This window comes from Chiloscyllium punctatum, chromosome 2 (assembly GCF_047496795.1).
Source record: "Chiloscyllium punctatum isolate Juve2018m chromosome 2, sChiPun1.3, whole genome shotgun sequence".
Taxonomy (NCBI): domain Eukaryota; kingdom Metazoa; phylum Chordata; class Chondrichthyes; order Orectolobiformes; family Hemiscylliidae; genus Chiloscyllium; species Chiloscyllium punctatum.
Genome location: NC_092740.1, coordinates 130,593,276 through 130,613,998, shown reverse-complemented (window position 1 = coordinate 130,613,998; position 20,723 = coordinate 130,593,276). Strand labels below are relative to the sequence as shown.

The following is a 20,723-nucleotide window of genomic DNA, read 5'->3' as shown; positions in this document are numbered from 1 at the left end:
CTACCCTTCACTAAACCGTATAGGCTATCCCTAGTCAACTTATCCCTCTCTAGATGATTAGAAATCCTACCTCTTACAACCCTCTTCAACACTTTACTCACAACCGAAGTAAGACTCACAGGTCTATAATTTCCAGGGTTGTCTCTATCCCCCTTCTTGAACAAGAGAACAACATTTAATATTTTCCAGTCTTCTGGCACTGTTCTTGTAGACAATGACGACAGAAAGATCAAAGCCAAAGGCTCGGCAATCTCTTCCCTGGCTTCCCAGAGAATACAAGGATAAATCCCATCTGGCCCAGGGGACTTAAATATTTTTACACTTTGCAGAATTGCTAACACCTCCTCCTTATGCACCTCAATCCCATCTTGTCTAGTCACCTGTATCTCAGTACTCTCCCATTTAGGTATGCATCTATTGCCCCTATACCCCTCTGGGAATTCACTTGATCCCAATGGTTTATACCTAACCTGTGCCTCCCTCTTTTTCTTGAGCAGAGTCTCAATTTCTTTACTCATTCAAATTCTCTACACATAGCAGCCTATTCCTTTGCACAAACACACTGTCTCTGGACTCTCATTACATCATTTTTAAAAGCCTTCCACTTCCCAACCATCCCTGTACCTGCGAATATCCTCCCTCAATTGACTTTTAAAAGTTCCTGTCTAATACCATCAAAATTGGCCTTACTACAGTTTAGGACTTTAACTTTTAGATCAGGCCTAAAAGGTCTAATTATTTTGAACAAATAGAATTATGATCATTTGCTCCAAACTGTTCCCCTATTGACATCTCAATCACTTGTACTGCCTTATTTCCCAAGAGAAGATTAAGCTTTGCTCTTTTTCTAGTAAGTGCATCCATATATTGAATAAGAAAATTTCTTCTACTCACGTAACAAATCCCTTTCCATCCAAGCCCCTAACACTATGGCAGTCCCGGTCTATTTTTAGAAAGTTGAAATCCACTACTATTACAACTCTCTTATTCTTACAGTTATCTGAGATCTCCTTACATATTTGATTCTTAATTTCTCGCTGACTACTGGGGGGCTATAGCTCAATTCCAAGAAGGTCATCATCCCTTTCTTATTTCTCAATTTCACTCATATGACTTCACTGGAACATCCTCCCTCAGTCCAACTAAAGTGTTATCCTTAAACAAAAACACCACTCCTCCTCTATCTTGGCCCTTTCTATCCTCCTTACAACATCTATAACCCAGAATATTAAACTGCTAGTCTTGTCCCTGCCTGAGCTATGTTTCTGTACTAGTTACGATATCTCAGTCCCATGTTTCCAACCATGTCCTAAGTTCATCGGCCTTATTTTGTCTAATATAGTTGTTTGTTCAACATTTTAGCATCCAGCAAACATGGATTCTGTGTTTTTGCCCATCAAACTGACACTAACTGCACCCACCTTGGATTCTGTCATAGCCATTTCCTAGTAGCACTTCATATCTAAAGAACAGCAAGTGAAGGCAGTGAATGCAACTCACAGTGAATGACATTAGAATGAGGAAATGCCTTGTCATCAGGTACCGTCCTCCTAAGCCTTTATGTCTCCTTTTGCCTCACATTATCCTGACAGCCTATTTCTATCCATCTCCCCCAATGAACTTTGACTCCATGTCCCTGAGCCCTGAAATGACACCTTAATGAGGCCCACTCTGTCCCTTTTTGCTCCCTTTGTGGAGGCCAAGGTGATGGTTACTGCCTTCAACAGACCCTTCCCAGAGCCGACCAGGTCCTTCAATGCTGCCCCACTTAGCCATCTTATTCCTGGATCTGCCCCTCCCCTCAACATTACCATCCTTGCTCCCATCTCTGAAAATACTTGTGCTGTCTCTCCATCAATGTGGCAGAACTGATAGCCCTTGGCTCTGGCTGAAACATCAACACACTAACAGGCAAGGCAAGTCTTGGATGCTGTAAGCATGCAGGTTGGTGCTAAGTGAGCATCTCTGAGATGCAGCTTGCTCCAACCCTTGAGCAGAGATATCTGTTGTATAAGCAAGGTGCCCCTGCTGCAGCTTTTCACTGTTTTATGCCAATGTACCCTGCAATGCAAGTCTGTGTTGTGCGAGCAAGATGCAAGTGTACCAGAGAGACAATATGATGGTAAAGAGTGGTTGGCAAATGCTGGACCCAAATGTCTACGGATGATGGGTAAATGCAGCTGGAGTCCATTGGTCATACTCTGAGGTGCTACATGGAGGTCTTTCATAAGAAGTCGAAAGCTGAATTCATCAGCTGCTTTGATTTCTGTCAAGCTTTCTCTTTGTGCAGCTTGTTTGCACATTCGGTGAAATAGGAGACATCGATGGGAGCCCAGGCACCGTCTCCAAATGACTGACCACCCTCCCTCTCTCTCCCCACACTTTCCCTGGAGTTCTACACAGGGATGTACCCTGAACCCTCCTTCCACACATAATCTCTCCAGCATTGTCCTGTACAGGGCAAAGGTGGAACCTGTTAAAAAATTGCAGTAAAACGTTGTGTGTGTGTGCGCGCTATTTTGAGACACCCCCCAAAGGCAGCAGCAATCGTAGTCTTGGTGTCCAGTCCATCTGCCCCAGAGGGGGGCAGAGTTTGGGAGGGTGTGGGTGGGAGTTGGAGGTGCAGACGGGGTCAGGGGTTGTGGCGGATGGGGTTGCGGTTGGATGGGATTGGGGGGCCTGGCAGGGGTGGACGGGGCCTCACGGGGGGTGAGTAGCGTGGCCAGCAGGTGGGGGCAGGGCAGACGGGGGACATTGTTGGATGGGGTTGGGAGTGTGGAGGCGGACGAGGGCCGTGGTTTGGAGGAGGGCAAACTGGGGGACAGGACACAGATGGGGGTGTGCGGGGTGGTGTGGGGGCCAACGGGGTGGCAGTGTTGGATGGTGTTGGGGGGTGAACGGTGGGAGGGGCGGACAGGGTGTGGGGTTGGGGTGTTTGGAAGCGTGGTCGGGGGCCGACGGGATGGCGGTATTGGACGGGTTGGAGGGGTGGACGGGCAGACAGGGGCACGGACAAGGGGTGGGTTGAGGGTGGGGGCGGAAGGGCGTGCGGGGGGCATTCGCGCGATGTACTGCTGCCTCGTCTCCTAAATGGGGAGTGGACTTAGTAAGTGCTCGCTGCATCAATCCCATTGAACGGATGGTGGTTTTGGGAGGGGGGGGGGTTAGGGGTGGGAAGAGGGGGTGGGAGGCTTCAGCAGTACTGTAGGTTTCTTATACACAAGGGTATGTCTGCTCAGAAACAAACCCTGAGATAGAGAGAGGGAGCAAGGCAAGCAGAGCGAGGACAAAGGAAACTTCAGAAAACTCCAAGCCCCAGAGGAGAGGCATTGAATCAACTAACCAAATAATCAATTATCTGAACGAAATAGTGCCCGCCCATCTTGTTCGGATAATCGAGGTTCCTCTGTAGATCCTCTAAAGAGCAAGTCTGGGGATTTAACAATGGAAAATAATGAAATGGCAGGTGAATTGTACAAACATTTTGCATCTTTGTTCACAGTCTAAGATTCAAGTAAAGTGATCATAAAATCATGAGGGACATGGATAGGGCAAATAGTCAAGGTCTTTTCCCTGGATTGGGGGAGTCCAGAACTATAGGGCATAGGTTCAGGGTGAGTGGGAAAAGATTTAGGAGGGACCCAAGGGGCAACATTTTCATGCAGAGGGTGGTGTATGTATAGAATAAGCTGCCAGAGGAAGTGGTGGAGGTTGGTATATTACAACATTTAAAAGGCATCTGGATAGGTAGCTGAATAGAAAGCGTTTAGGGAGATATGGATCAAGTGTTGGCAAATGGGACTAGATTAATTTAGGATATCTGGTCGGCATGGATGAATTGGAGCAAAGTGTAATTGGATGGTTTTAGGAATAGGAAGGGTTTGGAGGGATATGGGCCGGGTGATGGCAGGTGGGACTAGATTGGGTTGGGATATCTGGTCAGCATGGACGGGTTGGACCGAAGGGTCTGTTTCCATGCTGTACATCTCTATGACTCTATGACTCTCTATGACTCTATTAGGGAGAAACTTAAAACAATTACAATCATCAAGAAAAGGTACAAAAAACACTATTATCGAAGATGGACTTCATCCCAAGATGTTAAATGAAATGTCTACTCAGATAGTTGTTGGTTTAATCCAAATTTTTGAAAGCATGTTCTACAATCTTCTTGAATAATAAAATCCTGTTGGAATTTGACAGATTGGATGCTGAAAGAATGTTTTAGCTTCTGGAAGAAATTAGGGGGCATAGTTTAAAAACAAAGGGGTCTCCCATTTCAAGTACATTTAACATTTCTTTTCCTGAGAGCATGGAGTGTCTTTGGAACTCTCTTCTTCAGAAAGTGCGAGACACTTAGTTATTGCATACTTTTAAAGTAAAGGTAAATATATCTTTTTCTCTAACAAGGAGTAAATGATTATCAGGATTAGCCAGAAATGTGGAGAAGAACAAACAACTATATCACCCACAATCTTATTGAATGTTGGAGTATGTTAGAGGTGCAGTATGTTCGTAAATAACACAGCCTGGCATTTAGGGATATATAACCTTACTAATAATAAGAAACGTTCTGTAAAATTAATATTCCTCCAAAGAAATAGTCTGAAACAGTGTTAGACAGATTGAATAGTGGTGACTTTGAGTCTGTGGTGTATTTCCATCCTATTTATGATCAATATCACAGAATGAGAGAGAAGATTATGATGAACCTGTACCTCTGTGTTCGCAAGCTCCCAGCAGGTTAATTATATTTGGGTGATGTCCAAGTCTGCAGAGAACTTCCAATTCTCCAGCAAAGTCTCGGTGATCATCTTTGGATGCATATTCTATAAATGTAAGAATCACAGTTAAGGCTATGGCAAAATTAGTGCTAATAACATCAGTTACTTTTTAACCTCCAGTTGTAAGTGCTAAGAATGAACAAATATTTAAATTTTATACCATTTCCACACTGTTTTGTGCACCAACAATAAATGGCAGCTTAAATGTAATAAAATGTCCCGAGATGTTTCACAAGGGAAATTATCAAATAAAAGTGACACCAAGGTAGACAGAGAGATTATTAGGCCAGGTGACCAATGGCTTGATCAAACAGCAGGGTTTAACAAGCAACTCAGAGATGGAGAGGTTTAGGGAGGGAATTCCAGAACAATGGGCCCAGTTAGTTGACAACATGGTTGCCAACAGTGCTGCAAAGAATATTGGAGATGTGCGAGAACTGGTGGAGAAATGCAGCAATTTCAGAAGGTTGTAGGTTGGCAAACATTAGTGATGGGGAGGAGTCAAAATATTTACACACAAAGATGAATGAAAAAAATTAAAGATGTACTGACTTTTTGAAACTTTTTGATTAACCTTGCACACAAATCTGATGTCAGTTTGTGTTGAGTTTAATTAAATTCTGTTTTGAAAAATGAATGGCAATTCAAGGTTAGTTAACCTGCTCCTTGATCCTGAAAAGGTAGCAAATGTCAACTCAAAGAGTGGATTGATTTGGACTGATTTCTTTCAGAGATATGAATTGAAAACAGATATGTCAGTTGTCCAGGATTATCCAAGACTTCAATTGAAGATTAATCTCTCCATTTAAAAAAAAACAGGGATACACATATATTTATTCACAGATGCGATGTGGGTGATGCTGGTTGGCCAGTATTTATTGCCTTTCCCTAGTTGCCTTTGAGAAAGTGGAGGTGAGCTCCCTTCTTGAACTGCTGCAATCCATTCAGTGTATGTACAGCCAATGGGCAATGAGGGAGGGAGTTCTAGGATTTTAAACCCAGCAATATTGAAGGAACAGTGATATATTTCCAAGTCAGAAGAATCTGGGGAGCAAATGGAAATTGTGGAACTGTCTCCAGGGGCTGAATTCAGTTCTTTTATCCGTGTCTGAACCTAGGCTGTAATGAGATCAGGAGCTGAGTGGCCATGGTGGAACCCAAACTGGGTTTTATTGAGCAAGTTATTACTGAGCAGGTGCTGCTTGATAGCGCTGTTCATGACACCTTCCATCACTTTACTGATTGAGAGTAAACCAATACAATGGTTAATGGCCAGGTTGGATTTGCCCCCTTTTTGTTTCAATCTTCCTATTTAATGAATGGCTTTTACCTTTCATTCTTTTAATGGCAGCATTCATTTTGTGTCCATCCTTCTTGATTCGAGCCTTTAAGACTTGTCCAAAATTTCCTTCACCAATAATATCTTCAAATTTTATATCATCCCAGTGGAGGACAGGGTAAACGATTGGCATTCGCAACTGAGGCTTTGGTTTCCTGGTCAGAGTGAGAGTCCCTGAATTAAACTGAATAATAGGTTCCTCTCTCTTCAAAGGAAAGAAAAGGCAGGTTAATAGTTAATCTGCAAGGCAAAAAACACTTAGTATGATTAAAGTTATGTAAAGTCATACAGGATATGGTCTTGGAATTAAGATCCAGAAGGGCGTCAGCCCAGTTGCTTGTATTAAGTTCATGCTGTCTGTACTGGAGCAAAATGAAGCACAATGCTGTACAGTGTTGTGGTGTGGATTGACTGCAGCATCAGCAGAAATAATGAGGGAATGTAATGCTCTTGGTCATGGGCCTACAGAGATCTGACTCAATTAGTTCAAACTGAGGGCCATTAACCATTATCCATCACCACTGTGGGGAGGGAGACCCTTGATAGTAATGTGAAGTGCAATGAGCTGCAGGAAGATCCTTTTGAGGAATGAAGGGGAGGTGTAATAGTGAATTTCCTGGTGTGAGAGCAGGGGGAACTCGCTATCTACTCTTGTCATCTGATGCCATCTAATTTTGCAAGCAATGGGAGTGTGATCTCAGGAATGCTTCTTCACACAAAACAGTGTAAATCTTCTCATTTCTCCGAGAAGCTGTTGAGGCTGAGGATCAATTAAAAATTTATGCATCAAGATACATAGATTTTTATTAGGTAAGGGCAGTGTTCAAAATATTTGGAGAGGGGTAAGGTGGGAATATGCTCTTGAAAGTGTGCAAAGTTCCCAAGAAAATTCAATTGGGAAGAGTCCAACTGGAGAAGATTGGTTCGATAAATGGAATTGACAAAATTAGTGAAGAATTGCTCCTCAAATCACAAACAAGTGCTCTCCAATGTTTCCTACAGCAAATGCGAGAGAGAAAAGCAGCCTGTGATTGGAAGAGTAAGCAATCAGTAGAGGAAGTGCAGGAGTTAAAAGTCATAGCCTTCTGATGTGGCGATCACCTGTTAGGGGTGCAGGAATGGTTGGTGGCCTTTTGCTGAGGCTTGGAGAGCCTTTTACCAGATCCAGAACTTTCATCTGCCAGGTCTGGGAAGGATCTGTCAGGAAGTTAGAGGGCAGAATGGGTAGAGGAGGTGGCTGAAAGATTGTTGGGGGTACAAGGTGGCTGAAAAGGAGGCTTTGGGAGGGAGAGGAAGGTTGCAAGTGGAATGGGAACTGAGAAGGTGACTACAACAGAGGTATCGGGGCAAAGGTACTTTCTGCTAAGGAGAGAGAACAGTGTTAAAGTTGTCATCAAAGCATCACCAGAATTCAACAAAACTGAAATCATGAAGTAATAAATTCCTTGTAAATTAACTAATGTGGAATTTCTAGCTTAAACTGTATATGTTCAGCACCGACTGTACTTGTAAAAGACAAAGCAGAAATCTAATATCGAGATCTGAAATCTAGTAAATAGGATAGCAACTGCTTGGTTATGAACATGTAAGAGAAATGCATTAGCTATGACCTCATTAGTCTGGGCATGTGTTCAGGATAATGACTTTTGGTGTGTAGAAAATGTGCGCCTGTCATTTTGAAAAAGCACTTTTGTTGTTAACATACATCCGTTGACTTGTGCCAGTTTAAATATTCAGTCTAAACACCACATTCCGTGGTGTGTCCCAGTTTTAGGTTTAATGGAGAGCTGGTAATTGTTGTGGGTATTGTTGAGTTTTTCTAATTCTATTTCAGTGTTAGTCCAAACGCTGCAAATGTCAACATAAATACAGAAAGTAATGTTAATACATGATTGTATCATCTAATAACTGATTTGTATGAATAATAAAAGAGTCCCAGAAAACCAAAAAGTAATTTTCAAAATTAAAAAAATAGGCCTCAAGAAATTTTCAAGAAGAGACATTGATTTTAAAAAGTCATTTGAGCTCGGACTAAGGGTATTAAGGGTTTATGAAACCAAGGCAGATAAATAATCAGCCATAATCTAATTGAATGTTGAAACAAGCTTTAGTGGCTGAATGGCCTTCACTTGTTCTTATCCTGAATGACTGAATAACAAAAACATTTAATTTTAGCAGAATTGGCTGATCACATCCAGTAAACATAAATTAATATTTGAAACTAATTCTGAATACCAAGAGTTATTATTCCAGCTTGAACTTTGTATAAACTGCAACATTTTATTATTGAAAAAAATCTACGGCATAATCTCTGCATTACTGGAGCAATTATAATGCTAACCCAGCAATGTTAAGTCATATGATCCTACCGAGCTGTTTTGGAAAGCTTGCACCATTTTCCTTTGGAAATTGTTTCTCTTGAAGTGAAGCACAATGCAAAAGGCCAATAAGATAGTTAGGCAGGTCATTCCTGCTGATCCCAGAATGGCGTAGAGTAGCAGCCTCCCCTCTTGTTGGCGCCTGTAGTACACAGCTGGAAAAGGACAGCATCAATGTTCAGATACACCTTGGGGGATTTTACATTTATGCAGATGATCATAGAGACTTGCATGCCAAGAGACTATTCAGCCCATTGTGTTTGTGCTGGCTCTTTAAAAAAGCTATGGAATTAGTCTCACCCACCCTATTCTTTTTCCCCACAGTGCTGCAAATGTTTCCAAGTATTTATTCAATTTCCTTTTTAAAAATTTTACAGAATTTGCTTCCACAGCCATTCCAGATCATATGAAACAGCTGTGGAAAAGAACGATCTTTCCTTCTTTCTCCTTTTGAACCTTTTGCCAATTACCTAAAATATGTGTCCTCTGGTCATCAACCCTCCTGCCACTGGAAACATTTCTTTATTATTCACTCTATCAAATTTCTTCATGACGTTGAATGCCTTTATTAAATCTTCCCTTAACCATTCTTGATCTGAAGACAATAATCCCAGCTTCTCTACTCTGCCAATATAACTTGTTCTTTCTTTGGTATTATTTCTGTAAATCTCCACAGCCCTGAAATCTGGTATAAGGATAAATAGGCATGATAACCTCATAAGCTGCAGGATGAAGTTCCAGCTGTAGATTAGTATATATAGTGTCATTTCCTATGTATAAATAGCAATCTCAAACTAGGATATTAGTATCAGGTTGTCCCCATACTGATTTGTCAGGGTGAATATTCTCTCAACCACAATGGACCAACTAATTGCTTAATTTGATGTCCAAGCATTTTAAACTTAGTTTACCCTTTAGGATCCACAAAATGGAAGTTAGAATAACACTGTGATCTAAGTGGATGGAAAAGTAGGCATCACCTATTCACAATTACTTAGCTCTCTATGAGCATTAGGAGTAATACTTATTACATTATATCACAAATGTATTAAGTGCACTGATGGCAACTGTCACATCTGCTGTCAATCCATTTATAGATGTTCCACAATTTAATGGTCAACATGAAATAGTTATGAACCAAGAGTTGCTTTGGAAAAAGATGTTTTGACTTGTTATATGTTTTAGATGCAACTTTTGGTAATATTGATAGTGGTAAAGTTCCTTAAAATCTGTCAGCCAGCAGGGTCATGCTAATTTGAACCTAATCAAAAATGTATTTTATTTTCTAAAGAAAGTAGCTGATATCAGTTCAATCAAAGCAACTGATAAGTTAATATTTTATACATATAAAGCTAAAGTATCAGTTAAGATATGGACAAATATCACATTTCATTTGTGAAGATGTTTCATATTTAATAATTTTGCCACTTGAATTTGAAGGATTGTGGAGATGCCTACTTTTTTTTTCAAAATAGTCAATGAAAAGTCATTGTAACTTCTGTGAAAGAAATAATGCATTTCTTAGAAATCACATGGTTCCAGAACCGTTAGTTGAATGTATTTCAGGGAAAACATCTGACTATTTTACAAATGCATTTTATGGCTGTTCTGCTTGCACAGTTTTTCAGGCTTGGAGTTTATATTTACAGTTCAGGAAAGCTTGCTACAAAACAATCTGTTTAATTTGTGTTTCCTGTTTCTAAAGCTGCAAGAGTGTTCCTCTGAAGAGTGACTGAAAAAAAAAATTATATGTGTTATATTTCCTGAGCAAGCGGTGTCTGTCAAGACCCAGATATAACCATGCATAATTATTGGTTTAATCACATGTACAAGAATACCAGATGAACAAATTTTGGAACATAAGACATAGGAGCAGAAGTAGCCATCAGCCCATCCAGTCTGCTCTGCCACTGAATGAGATTACGGCTGATCTGATAACCTTACCCCTACTTTGCTGCCTTTTCCCCATAATCTTGATTCCCCATCTGATTAAAACTCTATCTCAGATGTGATCATTCAACAGCCCTCTGCAGGAAACAATTCTACAGAGTCAATACTCTCTGAAAGAAGTAATTCCTCCTCTGTGTTAAATGTGCTATCCCTTATTTTGAGATTATGCCCACTAGTCCTTGATTCTCCCACAAGGGGAAAATGACCTTTCTGCATTTACCCTGTCATGTCTTCCCAGAATCTTTGTATGTTTCAATAAGGTAGCCTCTCATTCTTCTAAATTCCAATGAGTGTAGGCCCAACCTACTTGACATCCCTCTCATAAGATAGTTCTTCCATACCTGATATTAACTTAGTGAACCTTCACTGAACTGCCTACAATGTCAGTATGTCTTTCTTTGGATAAGGGCCCCAGAATTATTCACAGTATTCGATCTGTGGTTTGACTAATGCCTTGCACAGTCTTAGCAAAACCTTTCTACTTTTATACCTTACTGTATTTGAAGTAAAGGCCAACATTCCAGGTGCCTTCCCCTATTATTCACTGAACCTGGATGATGGCTTTTTGTGATCCATGCACAAGGACTCCCAAATCCCTCAGGGGTTGGGAAGGAGGCAGGGTTCTCAGCAGCTGATTGGTCCAATCCTGGAGTTGCAGTCTCTGCCACTGGTGGGGCAATGATGTTTGATGAGGCAGGTGGATGGGAAGGCCTGGATTCTATGTGCTCATTACACTGCTTGCACATGGCCTCCACATGCTGCATTCGGTAATACTCAAAGTAGTTGGTGCCTTTACGAATGCTTCTTCTCTAGTTTACATTTTCTAAGGCAAATGATTCCCACATTGGTAGGAGATGTTGCATTTGTTTAGGGAGGCTTTCACAGTGTCTTTCTATCATTTTATCTATCCTCCGAGTGATTACTTACCACTGTAGAGCTTGGAGGAGAGCATTTGCTTAGGGAGTTTTGTGTCAGGCATGTGGACAATGTGGCTCACCCATTGCAGCTGGTCAACGCATGACCAGTGCCTTGATACTGGGAGCATTAGCCTGAGATAAGACATTCACATTGATATGTCCATCCTGCCAATGGATTTGCAGGAATTGTGAAGGTCATGCTGGTTATAAGTCTCTAGAGATATGAGATGTTTACTGTACAGGTCTATGTTTCTTTACTAATACCTCCTTTTTATAAAAGACTTTAATATTTTCCCAAAATCGACATTAAGCTGACTGGCCTACAGTTATCTATATTTTGTCTAACTCCCTTTCTTCTAAACAAAGGTGTGACGTTCGGAGAAAGTGAGGACTGCAGATGCTGGAGACCAGAGTCGAGAGTGTGGTGCTGGAAAAGCACAACAGCTCAGGCAGCATCTGAGGAGCAGGAGAATCGACGTTTCGGGAATAAGCCCTTCATCAGAAAGGTGAGACATTGGCAATTTTTCAATCCTCTGATACTTCCAGAATCTATGGTTTCCAACCAGTATGTCTACTACATCACTTATAACTACTTCCTTTTAATGTCCTAAGAAGCATGCCATCAGGTCCAGGGGACTTATAATCTTTGGCTCCATTAGCTTTCTTTAATTATAGTTAATGTATTTATTTACATTTGTCTCTTGAATATATAGTCCTTTTGGAATGTCTTCTTTTGTGAAAACTGATGAAAAGTATTTATTCAAGTCCTCTGCCATTTCCTAGTTCCCTGTTATTGTTTTACCAGTATCACTCTCTAAGGGGCCTATGTTAACTAGCTACTCTCTTCTTTTTGATATATTTAAAGAAGCTCTTATTGTCTATCTTGATAATACTTGCAGGTTTACCCTCAAAGTTTTCTCCCTTTTTTTGGTATCTTTTATTGGTTTTTAAAACTTTCTCAATCCTCTGCCTTACCACAAATAATTTGCCACATTGTTTTTTTTTGTTTCAATCTTATGCTTTCCTTAACTTTCCTATCTAACCACTCACTCCCTTCCTAGAATACTTCTTCCTTACTGGAATATGTCTTTTGCTGAGAGACAGGAACTATCTTTTAAACATCTTCCATTATTCCTCAACCACGTTTGGTGCTGAACTGCTTTTCCCAATCCAATCCAGCCTGCCTTTTGCAATTACCTTTGTTTAAGCTTAGCATGGTTGCTTTGACTCAAGTTTGTCTGAAACTGAATGCTAAACATTATCATGTTGTGGTGACTGTTTCCAAGTGGATGTTTTACTCTCACATCATTTATTAAACCGGCCTCATTGCGCATCACCTGATGCAAAATAACCTGATTCCTGGTTGGATGCACAAATGTTTTAGGAAAATGTCCCAAATACACTCTGTGAACTCTTCCTTTGTAGCTTCCTTTCCTAAATTGATTATCCCAATCTCCAACAAAATTGAAGTCACCCATGATTAATGCACTGCCTTCATTACATGCCTTCATTATCTTCTGATTTACACTTTGATCCAACCTACGGTTACTGTCAGGGGCTCTAAAAACTGCTCCAATGCTGTGCCATCTCCCTTTTTATTTCTTACCTCCAAACATATAGACTCTGCATCTTCTGATTCAAGATAATTTCTTGCTATTTTACTCCATCCTGTACCAGCGATGCTACCCCACTGCCCTTTCCTGCTACATATTCTTCCAAAAAATTCACAGTCCCCTAAATATTTACTTTCCAGCTTTCATCTTGTTGTAAAGATATTTCTGTAATGGCTACATTTTACTGGTTAACATAAACATACGGCAGCTTGACATTTTCCGTTTCAAGAATAACTATTATTGGCCATAGACACTTTCCTCTTGAAGTGAATAACTGCAATGGAAAATCATTTTCTTCCCCTTTCCCTGAAAAAGACTGTCTGTGTGTGTGTGTGTGTGTGTTTGTGTACACGTACACGCATGCGCGCACAGTGTGTTTGCTTTGGATTAATTAACAGGACCGAGTCTAATAGGAAAAACAGGCAGAGGCCAGATTAATGAACACGGTGAGATGGGATATCTTAAGTCTAGGCCAGGACTGGCAGAGTTTAGATGTTTAGAGAAGGGTGTAAAAGGGGTTAGGGAGTTAGGGAGTTGATTGTACTAAGAAAGCTATATGAAAAATGGACATCTTGGACGGCTTATCCAGCAAGGCCACATGGGTAGACTTTAGGAATAAGGAAAATGCAATCACTATGATGTGGTTATATAATCGGGCTCCCAAAAGTCGGTGGGCAATACAGGAACAGATATGTAGGCAGATCATGGAATGATGTGTTATGAAGGTGTAGAGGTGTACTGTACCTTTAAGAAAATTAAAAGCTAGCAGAACTACCTGACAGCACCAAGTGTTCTGAATATGATACAATGTAACATGTGACCCAGCAGCTAGGGTAGCTGGTTGCCTGGAGACAGAAACAAATTTTAATTTGGCCAATCAGTTTAAATCATATCTGAAAACATAGAAAACTCCAATCATGTTTGAATTGAGTATATTGACAATACTACAAGCCAATGACACAATTCGATGTTTTGGGGGTCTAAGGCTCAGAAAAACTGAACAGTTGGGAGGAGAACTGCCAAGCCACCAGCATCTGCAGACTGCCTTAAAAACAGCTCTCTTAAAGTTACCTTTATCAATCAGTGACCTGTGAAAGAGAATCCCTAAGAAGAAAATCTCCAGGAGAAGATATAAAGAGAAGATTCAACAGCTGCCTGGTTTTGAAATTTGAATTTTGGTAAATCGTAATCGGGGTTTTATCGGACTAGTATTACAGAAGGGAAAGTAAGAAATACGTTAGAGGAAGTAGTTGTAAATATTTGTTAGTTAATTATTCTCTGTTATACTTTAATAAATAAAGTTGTTAATTTTTACTTTAAATAGTTCTTGGCCTCTCGACCTTTCACAGATTACTGCATGGAATAAACTTTTTCTGTGTTGCTGGTTTAAATTAAGTTGGGGGGTTACCCCGTGTCATAACAGATGTAAAAACAGCAGGTTTGGAGTGGGTGATTTTAACTTCCTCAATATTGACTGGGACTCCCATCGTTCCAAGTGGTTAGATGGGGCAGAAATTGTTAGGTGCATGAAGAAGGCATTTCGGGAAAAGTGGTTATAATTCCGCAAGTTTCAAGACAGTTATGGATGAGGATAAGACTTGTCCTCGGGTGAAAGTGCTAAATTAGAGGAAAGCTAATAATAATATTAGGCAGGAATTGGAGAAACAAGACTGGGGCCGCTGTTTGAGGATAAATCCACATGTGACATGTGGGAGTCTTTTAGAGCTCAGAACTGGCATGTTCTTGCGAGGATGCAAATTAAGGATGACAAGATTTGAGAACCTTGGGTGACAAGAGAATTGAAAGGTTAATCAAAAAGAAAAAAGAAGCCTATGTAAGGTTTAGGAAACTGAAATCAAACAAGACCTTTGCGGAGTATAAACGTAGCAGAAAAAAACTTAATCAAGAAATTAGTAAGACTAGAAGGGGCCATGAAATTTTCTTTACAAGCAGGATTAAGGATAATTCCAAAGCATTTTATTCATATGTTAGGAACAAGAGCATAGCAAGGGAATAGGGTTGGTCCACTCTCATATAAAGATAGGAATTTATGTGTGGAGCCAGAGGAAGTGGGTGAGGTCCCTAATAAATGCTTCACGTTGGTATTCATCAAGGAGAATGATACCAGTGGATGATGGTAAGACTACAGAGATGTATGTTGATATTCTGGGGTATGTCAATAGTAAGAAGGAGGAGGTATTAGGTGTCTTGAAAACTATTACAGTAATTAATCCCCCAGGGCCTGATGCAATATTTCTCTGAAGAAGGCAAAGGAAGAGTTTGCTGGTGCCTGAACAGAGATCTTCATATCCTTTTTAATGACAGTTAAGATCCCAGCAGACTGGACAATAGCCAATGTAGTTCCTTTGTTCAGGACAGGCCCAAGGATAATTCAGGAAATTATAGGGCAGTGAGCCTTATATCAGTGGGAGGGAAATTAATGGAGAAGATTCTTAAACTCAGGAGTTATTTGCAATTGGAGAAGAATGTATGTCTTAGTTCTTGTCAGTATGGCTTTATGTGAGGAGGTCCTGTCTCACAAATGTAACTGAGTATTTTGAGGAAGTAACAAAGATGATTGAGGGTAGGACCATGGATATTGCCTACATGAACTTTACTAAAGCATCTGACAAGATCCCTCATGGTGGAATGATCCACAACTTTAAGTCATGTGGCATCCATGGCGATTTAGCAAATTGGATACAAAATTGGCTTGGGCATAGAAGACAAAGTAGTGGAGGTGTATCTTTCTGGCTGGACGTCTGTGACCAGTGGTGCTCCACAAGGATCAGTGCTCAGATCTCTGTTGCTTGCAAAAAAAATGAAAATATAGGTGGATGCTTTGTAGATTTGCAGTCACTATAGAAATTGGTGGAGTTGTGGAGTGAGGAAGATTATCAAAGGATACAGCAGAATACAGACCAGTTGGAAAGTTTGGCAGGAAAATGGTAAATGGAGTTTCAAACGCAACCATTGGGAGGTCAAATGCAAGAGGAAAGTATTCAGTAAATGGCAGGACCCTTAGAAACACTGGTATACAGAGGGATCTTGGGGTGCAAATCCACAACACACTTCCCTCCAAGGCCCCAAGGAATCCTTCCATATCCACCACAAATTCACCTGCACCTCCACACACATCATTTACTATATCCGTTGCACCCGATGTGGCCTCCTCTATATTGGGGAGACAGGCCGTCTACTTGTGGAACGTTTCAGAGAACATCTCTGGGACACCTGGACCAACCAACCTAACCACCCCGTGGCTCAACACTTCAACTCCCCCTCCCACTCCACCAAGGACATGCAGGTCCTTGGACTCCTCCATCGCCAGACCATAGCAACACGACGGCTGGAGGAAGAGCGCCTCATGTTCCGCCTAAGAACCCTCCAACCACAAGGGATAAACTCAGATTTCTCCAGTTTCCTCATTTCCCCTCCCCCACCTTGTCTCAGTCCCAACCCTCGAACTCAGCACCACCTTCCTAACCTGCAATCTACTTCCTGACCTCTCTGCCCCCACCCCCACTCCGGCCTATCACCCTCACCTTATCACCCTCATCTTAACCTCCTCCCACCTATCGCATTTCCAATGCCCCTCCCCCAAGTCCCTCCTCCCTACCCTCTCAGAAATGACTGCCAGACTACTCAGACTCCTTGGCATCATGGTAGCCCAGAAGCCCACCAACACACTAAAACAGCAGCTAATGAACTTGAAAGACCCTGTACAGACAACAACAAAACTAATGTCATTTACAAAATACCTTGCACGAATTGTAATAAACACTACATTGGACAAACAGGCAGAAAACTGGCTGCCAGGATACATGAACATCAACTAGCCACAAAAAGACACAAACCACTCTCACTAGTATCCTTACATACAGATGAGGAAGGACACCACTTCGACTGGAACAACACATCCATCCTAGGACAAGCCAAACACATACACACACAAGAATTCCTAGATGAATGGCATTCCAGCCGGAACTCTATCAATAAACACGTTGATTTGGATCGCTAAAAGAACAGGATGTGATGTCACCACAGGAAATGACATCACCACTCCAAGGAAACCTAAACACATAAAGAAAAAGCGAGCCATACCACCAGTGCTTCATCTGGATGCTCACTGAAGATGTTACCTAGTATTGTGATGAAACATCTGAAAATGAACCTTACAGCTCAGTGAGCAAACCTACATCCAGAATCTTAACCTGAGCTACAAATCTTCTCAAAACGCTCTAGTGCTGTCAGCTAGGTGCATTTCTATAGTGACTCGTATGGCCTCCAGACATTCCAAAAAGATTTTACTATCAGATTAATTTTTTTTGAAGCATGACCATTGTTGAAGTGTAGTAACAGGCAACTTATAAACAGCAAGCTCCTGCAAAGGGCAATACGATCATGATCAGATTATCACTGCTTGTGGTGTTGATCAAGGGATGAGTATTCATGAGGACACTAGGGCCATATGCCTGCTGTTCTTTGAAATAGTACTGTGGGATGTTTATTTACTCCCCTGAATGCCTCTTAAAACTGATCCAAAAGACACATCTTCAACAGTGCAGCACACCCACATTGCTGCACTGGAATGTCAGCCTTGGTTTTAGTGTTCAACATCTGGAGTGGAGCATGAATACTCTGGTTCACAGTGGTGCATATGGTCCACGTAGTAATAGCTGCCATTTCAGGCCATATTAACTCAGCTGTTAACTAAGTGGAGCTGAAAAGGTTTAATGTCTATGCCCAAATAACAAGCAAAGGCTTTGGAATTTCTTATCGAGTCATTATGAGTTCATCTATAAAGTGTATATTCACAAGTTGCTCATTTTCTACGAAACACGTACCTGCAGATTCTGGCAGTGTATGTAGCTCCAAGGTCGGGTTAGGGTAGCTCTCTCCAATGTTATTCTTTGCATAGATTTCCACCAGGTACGGCGAATTTGGCTCCAGCCCTCGCAGCTGGAACTGTGCAACAATGTTTTCTCTCACATTGATTTCTGTCTCCTGAGTGTAATCCTCTGCCCCATAGATTTTGTAGCGTATTACAATTGATGATATCGAGTTGCCATCCTCAATTAACCATGAAATAAAAGCCGAGGAGTCGGAGATATTAAAAATCTTGACTTTAGCAGGAGCAGGAGGCTGTTCTGTCAAAATCAATAAGATCACATGGTTAACTGCATAGCCCTCAACTCTCAAACAATTTATGGAGGTGACCACGCTGACAACAGAACTCTGCAGAGTTGGATAAACTACAATTTTCAGTGAGATGCAGTAACCTGGAGACATGGGTGTACGCAAGTGTTTGAAGGTGGCTGGACAACTTGGAAAAGCATGGCCTCCTTACTAGAGGAATAGATCACACAAGTAGGGAATTATGTTCAATCCTTTAGGAAACATTGGTTCAGCATCAGTTTGAGTACTTCGGACTTTGGGTCATTTTGCTAGTAATGCCAGGGAGAATTCAAATTAACTGTACAGGTGTGTGGCCACCAGGAGACAGTATTAGAGAATAATAAAGGAATGCAAATATTACTGGGGGAAGCAGCATTGGGGTAGAGCAATAAGTTAACAGGTGGTGTCTGGTTAAAGTTAGATTCCCTACAGTGTGGAAACAGGCCCTTCGGCTCAACTAGTCCACACCGACCCTCCGAAGAGTAACCCACCCAGACCCATTCCCCATATTTACCCCTGACCTATGTACCTAACTCTGTGGGCAATTTAGCATGACCAATTCACCTAACCTGCACATCTTTGGACTGTGGGAGGAAACCGGAGCACCCGGAGGAAACCCACACAGATACGGGGAGAACATGCAAACTCCACACAGACAGTCACCCGAAGCGGGAATCGAACCCAAGTCCCTGGTGCTGGGAGGCAGTAGTGCTAACCACTGAGCCACCATGCTGCCCCTTAAGAGAGAAGTTGAAACACCCTTAAATCAGTTATGCTGCATGTATGCTCATCAAGGCTGAGGGGTGATCTTATACAGGTTTATAATATCATGAGGCGCATGGACAGGGTGAATAGCTAAGAGGTTTTCCCCAAGGGTGGGAGAGTCCAAACTAGAGGACACAGATTTAAGGTGAGAAGATAAAGATTTTAAAAAAGACTTGACAGGGGTAATTTTTCACGCAGAGGGTGGTGCATGTGTAGCATGAGCTGCTAGAGGAGGTGATGGAAGCTGGTACAATTACAACATTTAAAAGGATTCTGGAGGGGCATATGAATGGGAAGGGTTTACAGGGGTATGGGCCAGAAATTGGCAAATGGGACTAGGTCAGATTGGAATGTCTGATTGGCGGCGAAGAGTCTGCTTCTGTGCTGTACAACTCTATGACTCATAGAATATTACAGCATAGAAAAAGGTCATTCATCCCACGAGGCCTGCACGAAGTCTTTCAAACAGTAATCAAGTTAGTCTGATCGCCTTTTCTATTTCTCAATAACATAGCAATTCTGTTCTCTGTTTTCCAATCAGTCAATGCATTTCCCATTCTTGTCATTCGCTATTACTGATGTTGGATTTGCACCCAAATTGCTTCTAACAATGTCTAAACAAATGCAGAAATGCTTTGAGAAGTGTTCCAGGGGATTTCACTGGAAATATTAGGCAGAGCTATCCACCCCCTTATTGCTATAGATTCTTATACAAGCTCACTCAAATCTCCCATCACCTTTGTGCATTTCACTCATTTCGGGATTGGCCAAAGTTCCGCAATTTATTTCCAGATTTGAAAAAAAATGTTAGGGCTGAGTCAGCACTATTGCATCAAGGGGAGGTCTTGCCTGAAAGATCTGTCAGAATTCATTGAGGATGTAACAAGCAAGTTAGACAAAGGACAGCCAGTGGGCGTGATCTCTGAATTTCCAGAAGGCCTTTGACAAGATGCAACGGATGATGCTGCTAAGAATGATAAGAGTGTTAGGGACAAGGTACTGGCATGATAGAGAATTGGCTGACTGGCAGAAGGGGATAATGGGATCATTTTCATGATGGCAGCTGGTGACTAGTGGAGCTCTGCAGGAGTTAGTGCTGGGACCACAAATATTCATGTTATACATTAACAATCTGGAAGAAAATTGAGGGCATTAATGCTCAGTTTACTGATGCCATAAAGGTAGGTGGAGGGACAGGTAGTGTTGAGGAAGTGGTGAGGCTGCAGAAGGACTTGGACAGCTGAGGAGAATTGGCAAAGAAGTGGCAGACGGAATACAATGTTCAAAAATGTGAAGTTATGGTAGGAGGATTAGAAATACATACTATCTTCTAAAAGTGGAAAGACTTTGGAAATCTAAAGCACAAGGGGATCTAGAAGTCCTTAGTTCAGGTTCCTCTTAAGGTTAACATGCTGATTCAGTTGGCAGTTAGGATGGCAAATGCAATGCTTGACATTCATTTCAACTGGGCTAGAACATAAGAGCAGAGTTGCACTGCTGAGGCTGCAAAAGGCTCTGATTAGATCACATTTGGAATATTGTAGCAGTTTTGGGCCCAGTATCCAAGGAAGGATGTGCTGGCACTGGAGGGGGTCCAGAGAAGATTTAAAAGAATGATCCTGGGAATGAAGAGCTTGTCGTATGAGGAATGGTTGAAGATCCATGGTCAGTGTTTGATGGAGTTTAGAAGAGTGAGGGGGATCTCACTGAAACTCAAGAATACTGAGAGGCCTGGATACAGTGGATCTGGAGATGATGTTTTGGCTGGTGGAAGAGACTAGGAGCAATGGCACAATTTC

At 41.5% G+C, this 20,723-nt stretch overlaps 1 protein-coding gene across 1 annotated transcript in view; it reads right to left on the bottom strand.

Moving 5' to 3' along the window:
• The window catches only part of tek (TEK tyrosine kinase, endothelial), a 121,623-nt gene that overhangs the window by 21,234 nt on the left and 79,666 nt on the right, over positions 1 to 20,723 (bottom strand). Inside the window, exons 13-16 of the mRNA XM_072589014.1 lie at positions 17,829 to 18,131; positions 8,493 to 8,656; positions 6,115 to 6,328; positions 4,719 to 4,829 (exon numbers count right to left, since the gene is read on the bottom strand). Of these exons, the coding sequence (XP_072445115.1) occupies positions 4,719 to 4,829; positions 6,115 to 6,328; positions 8,493 to 8,656; positions 17,829 to 18,131 (792 nt within the window). The remainder of the gene's footprint in view (positions 1 to 4,718; positions 4,830 to 6,114; positions 6,329 to 8,492; positions 8,657 to 17,828; positions 18,132 to 20,723) is intronic.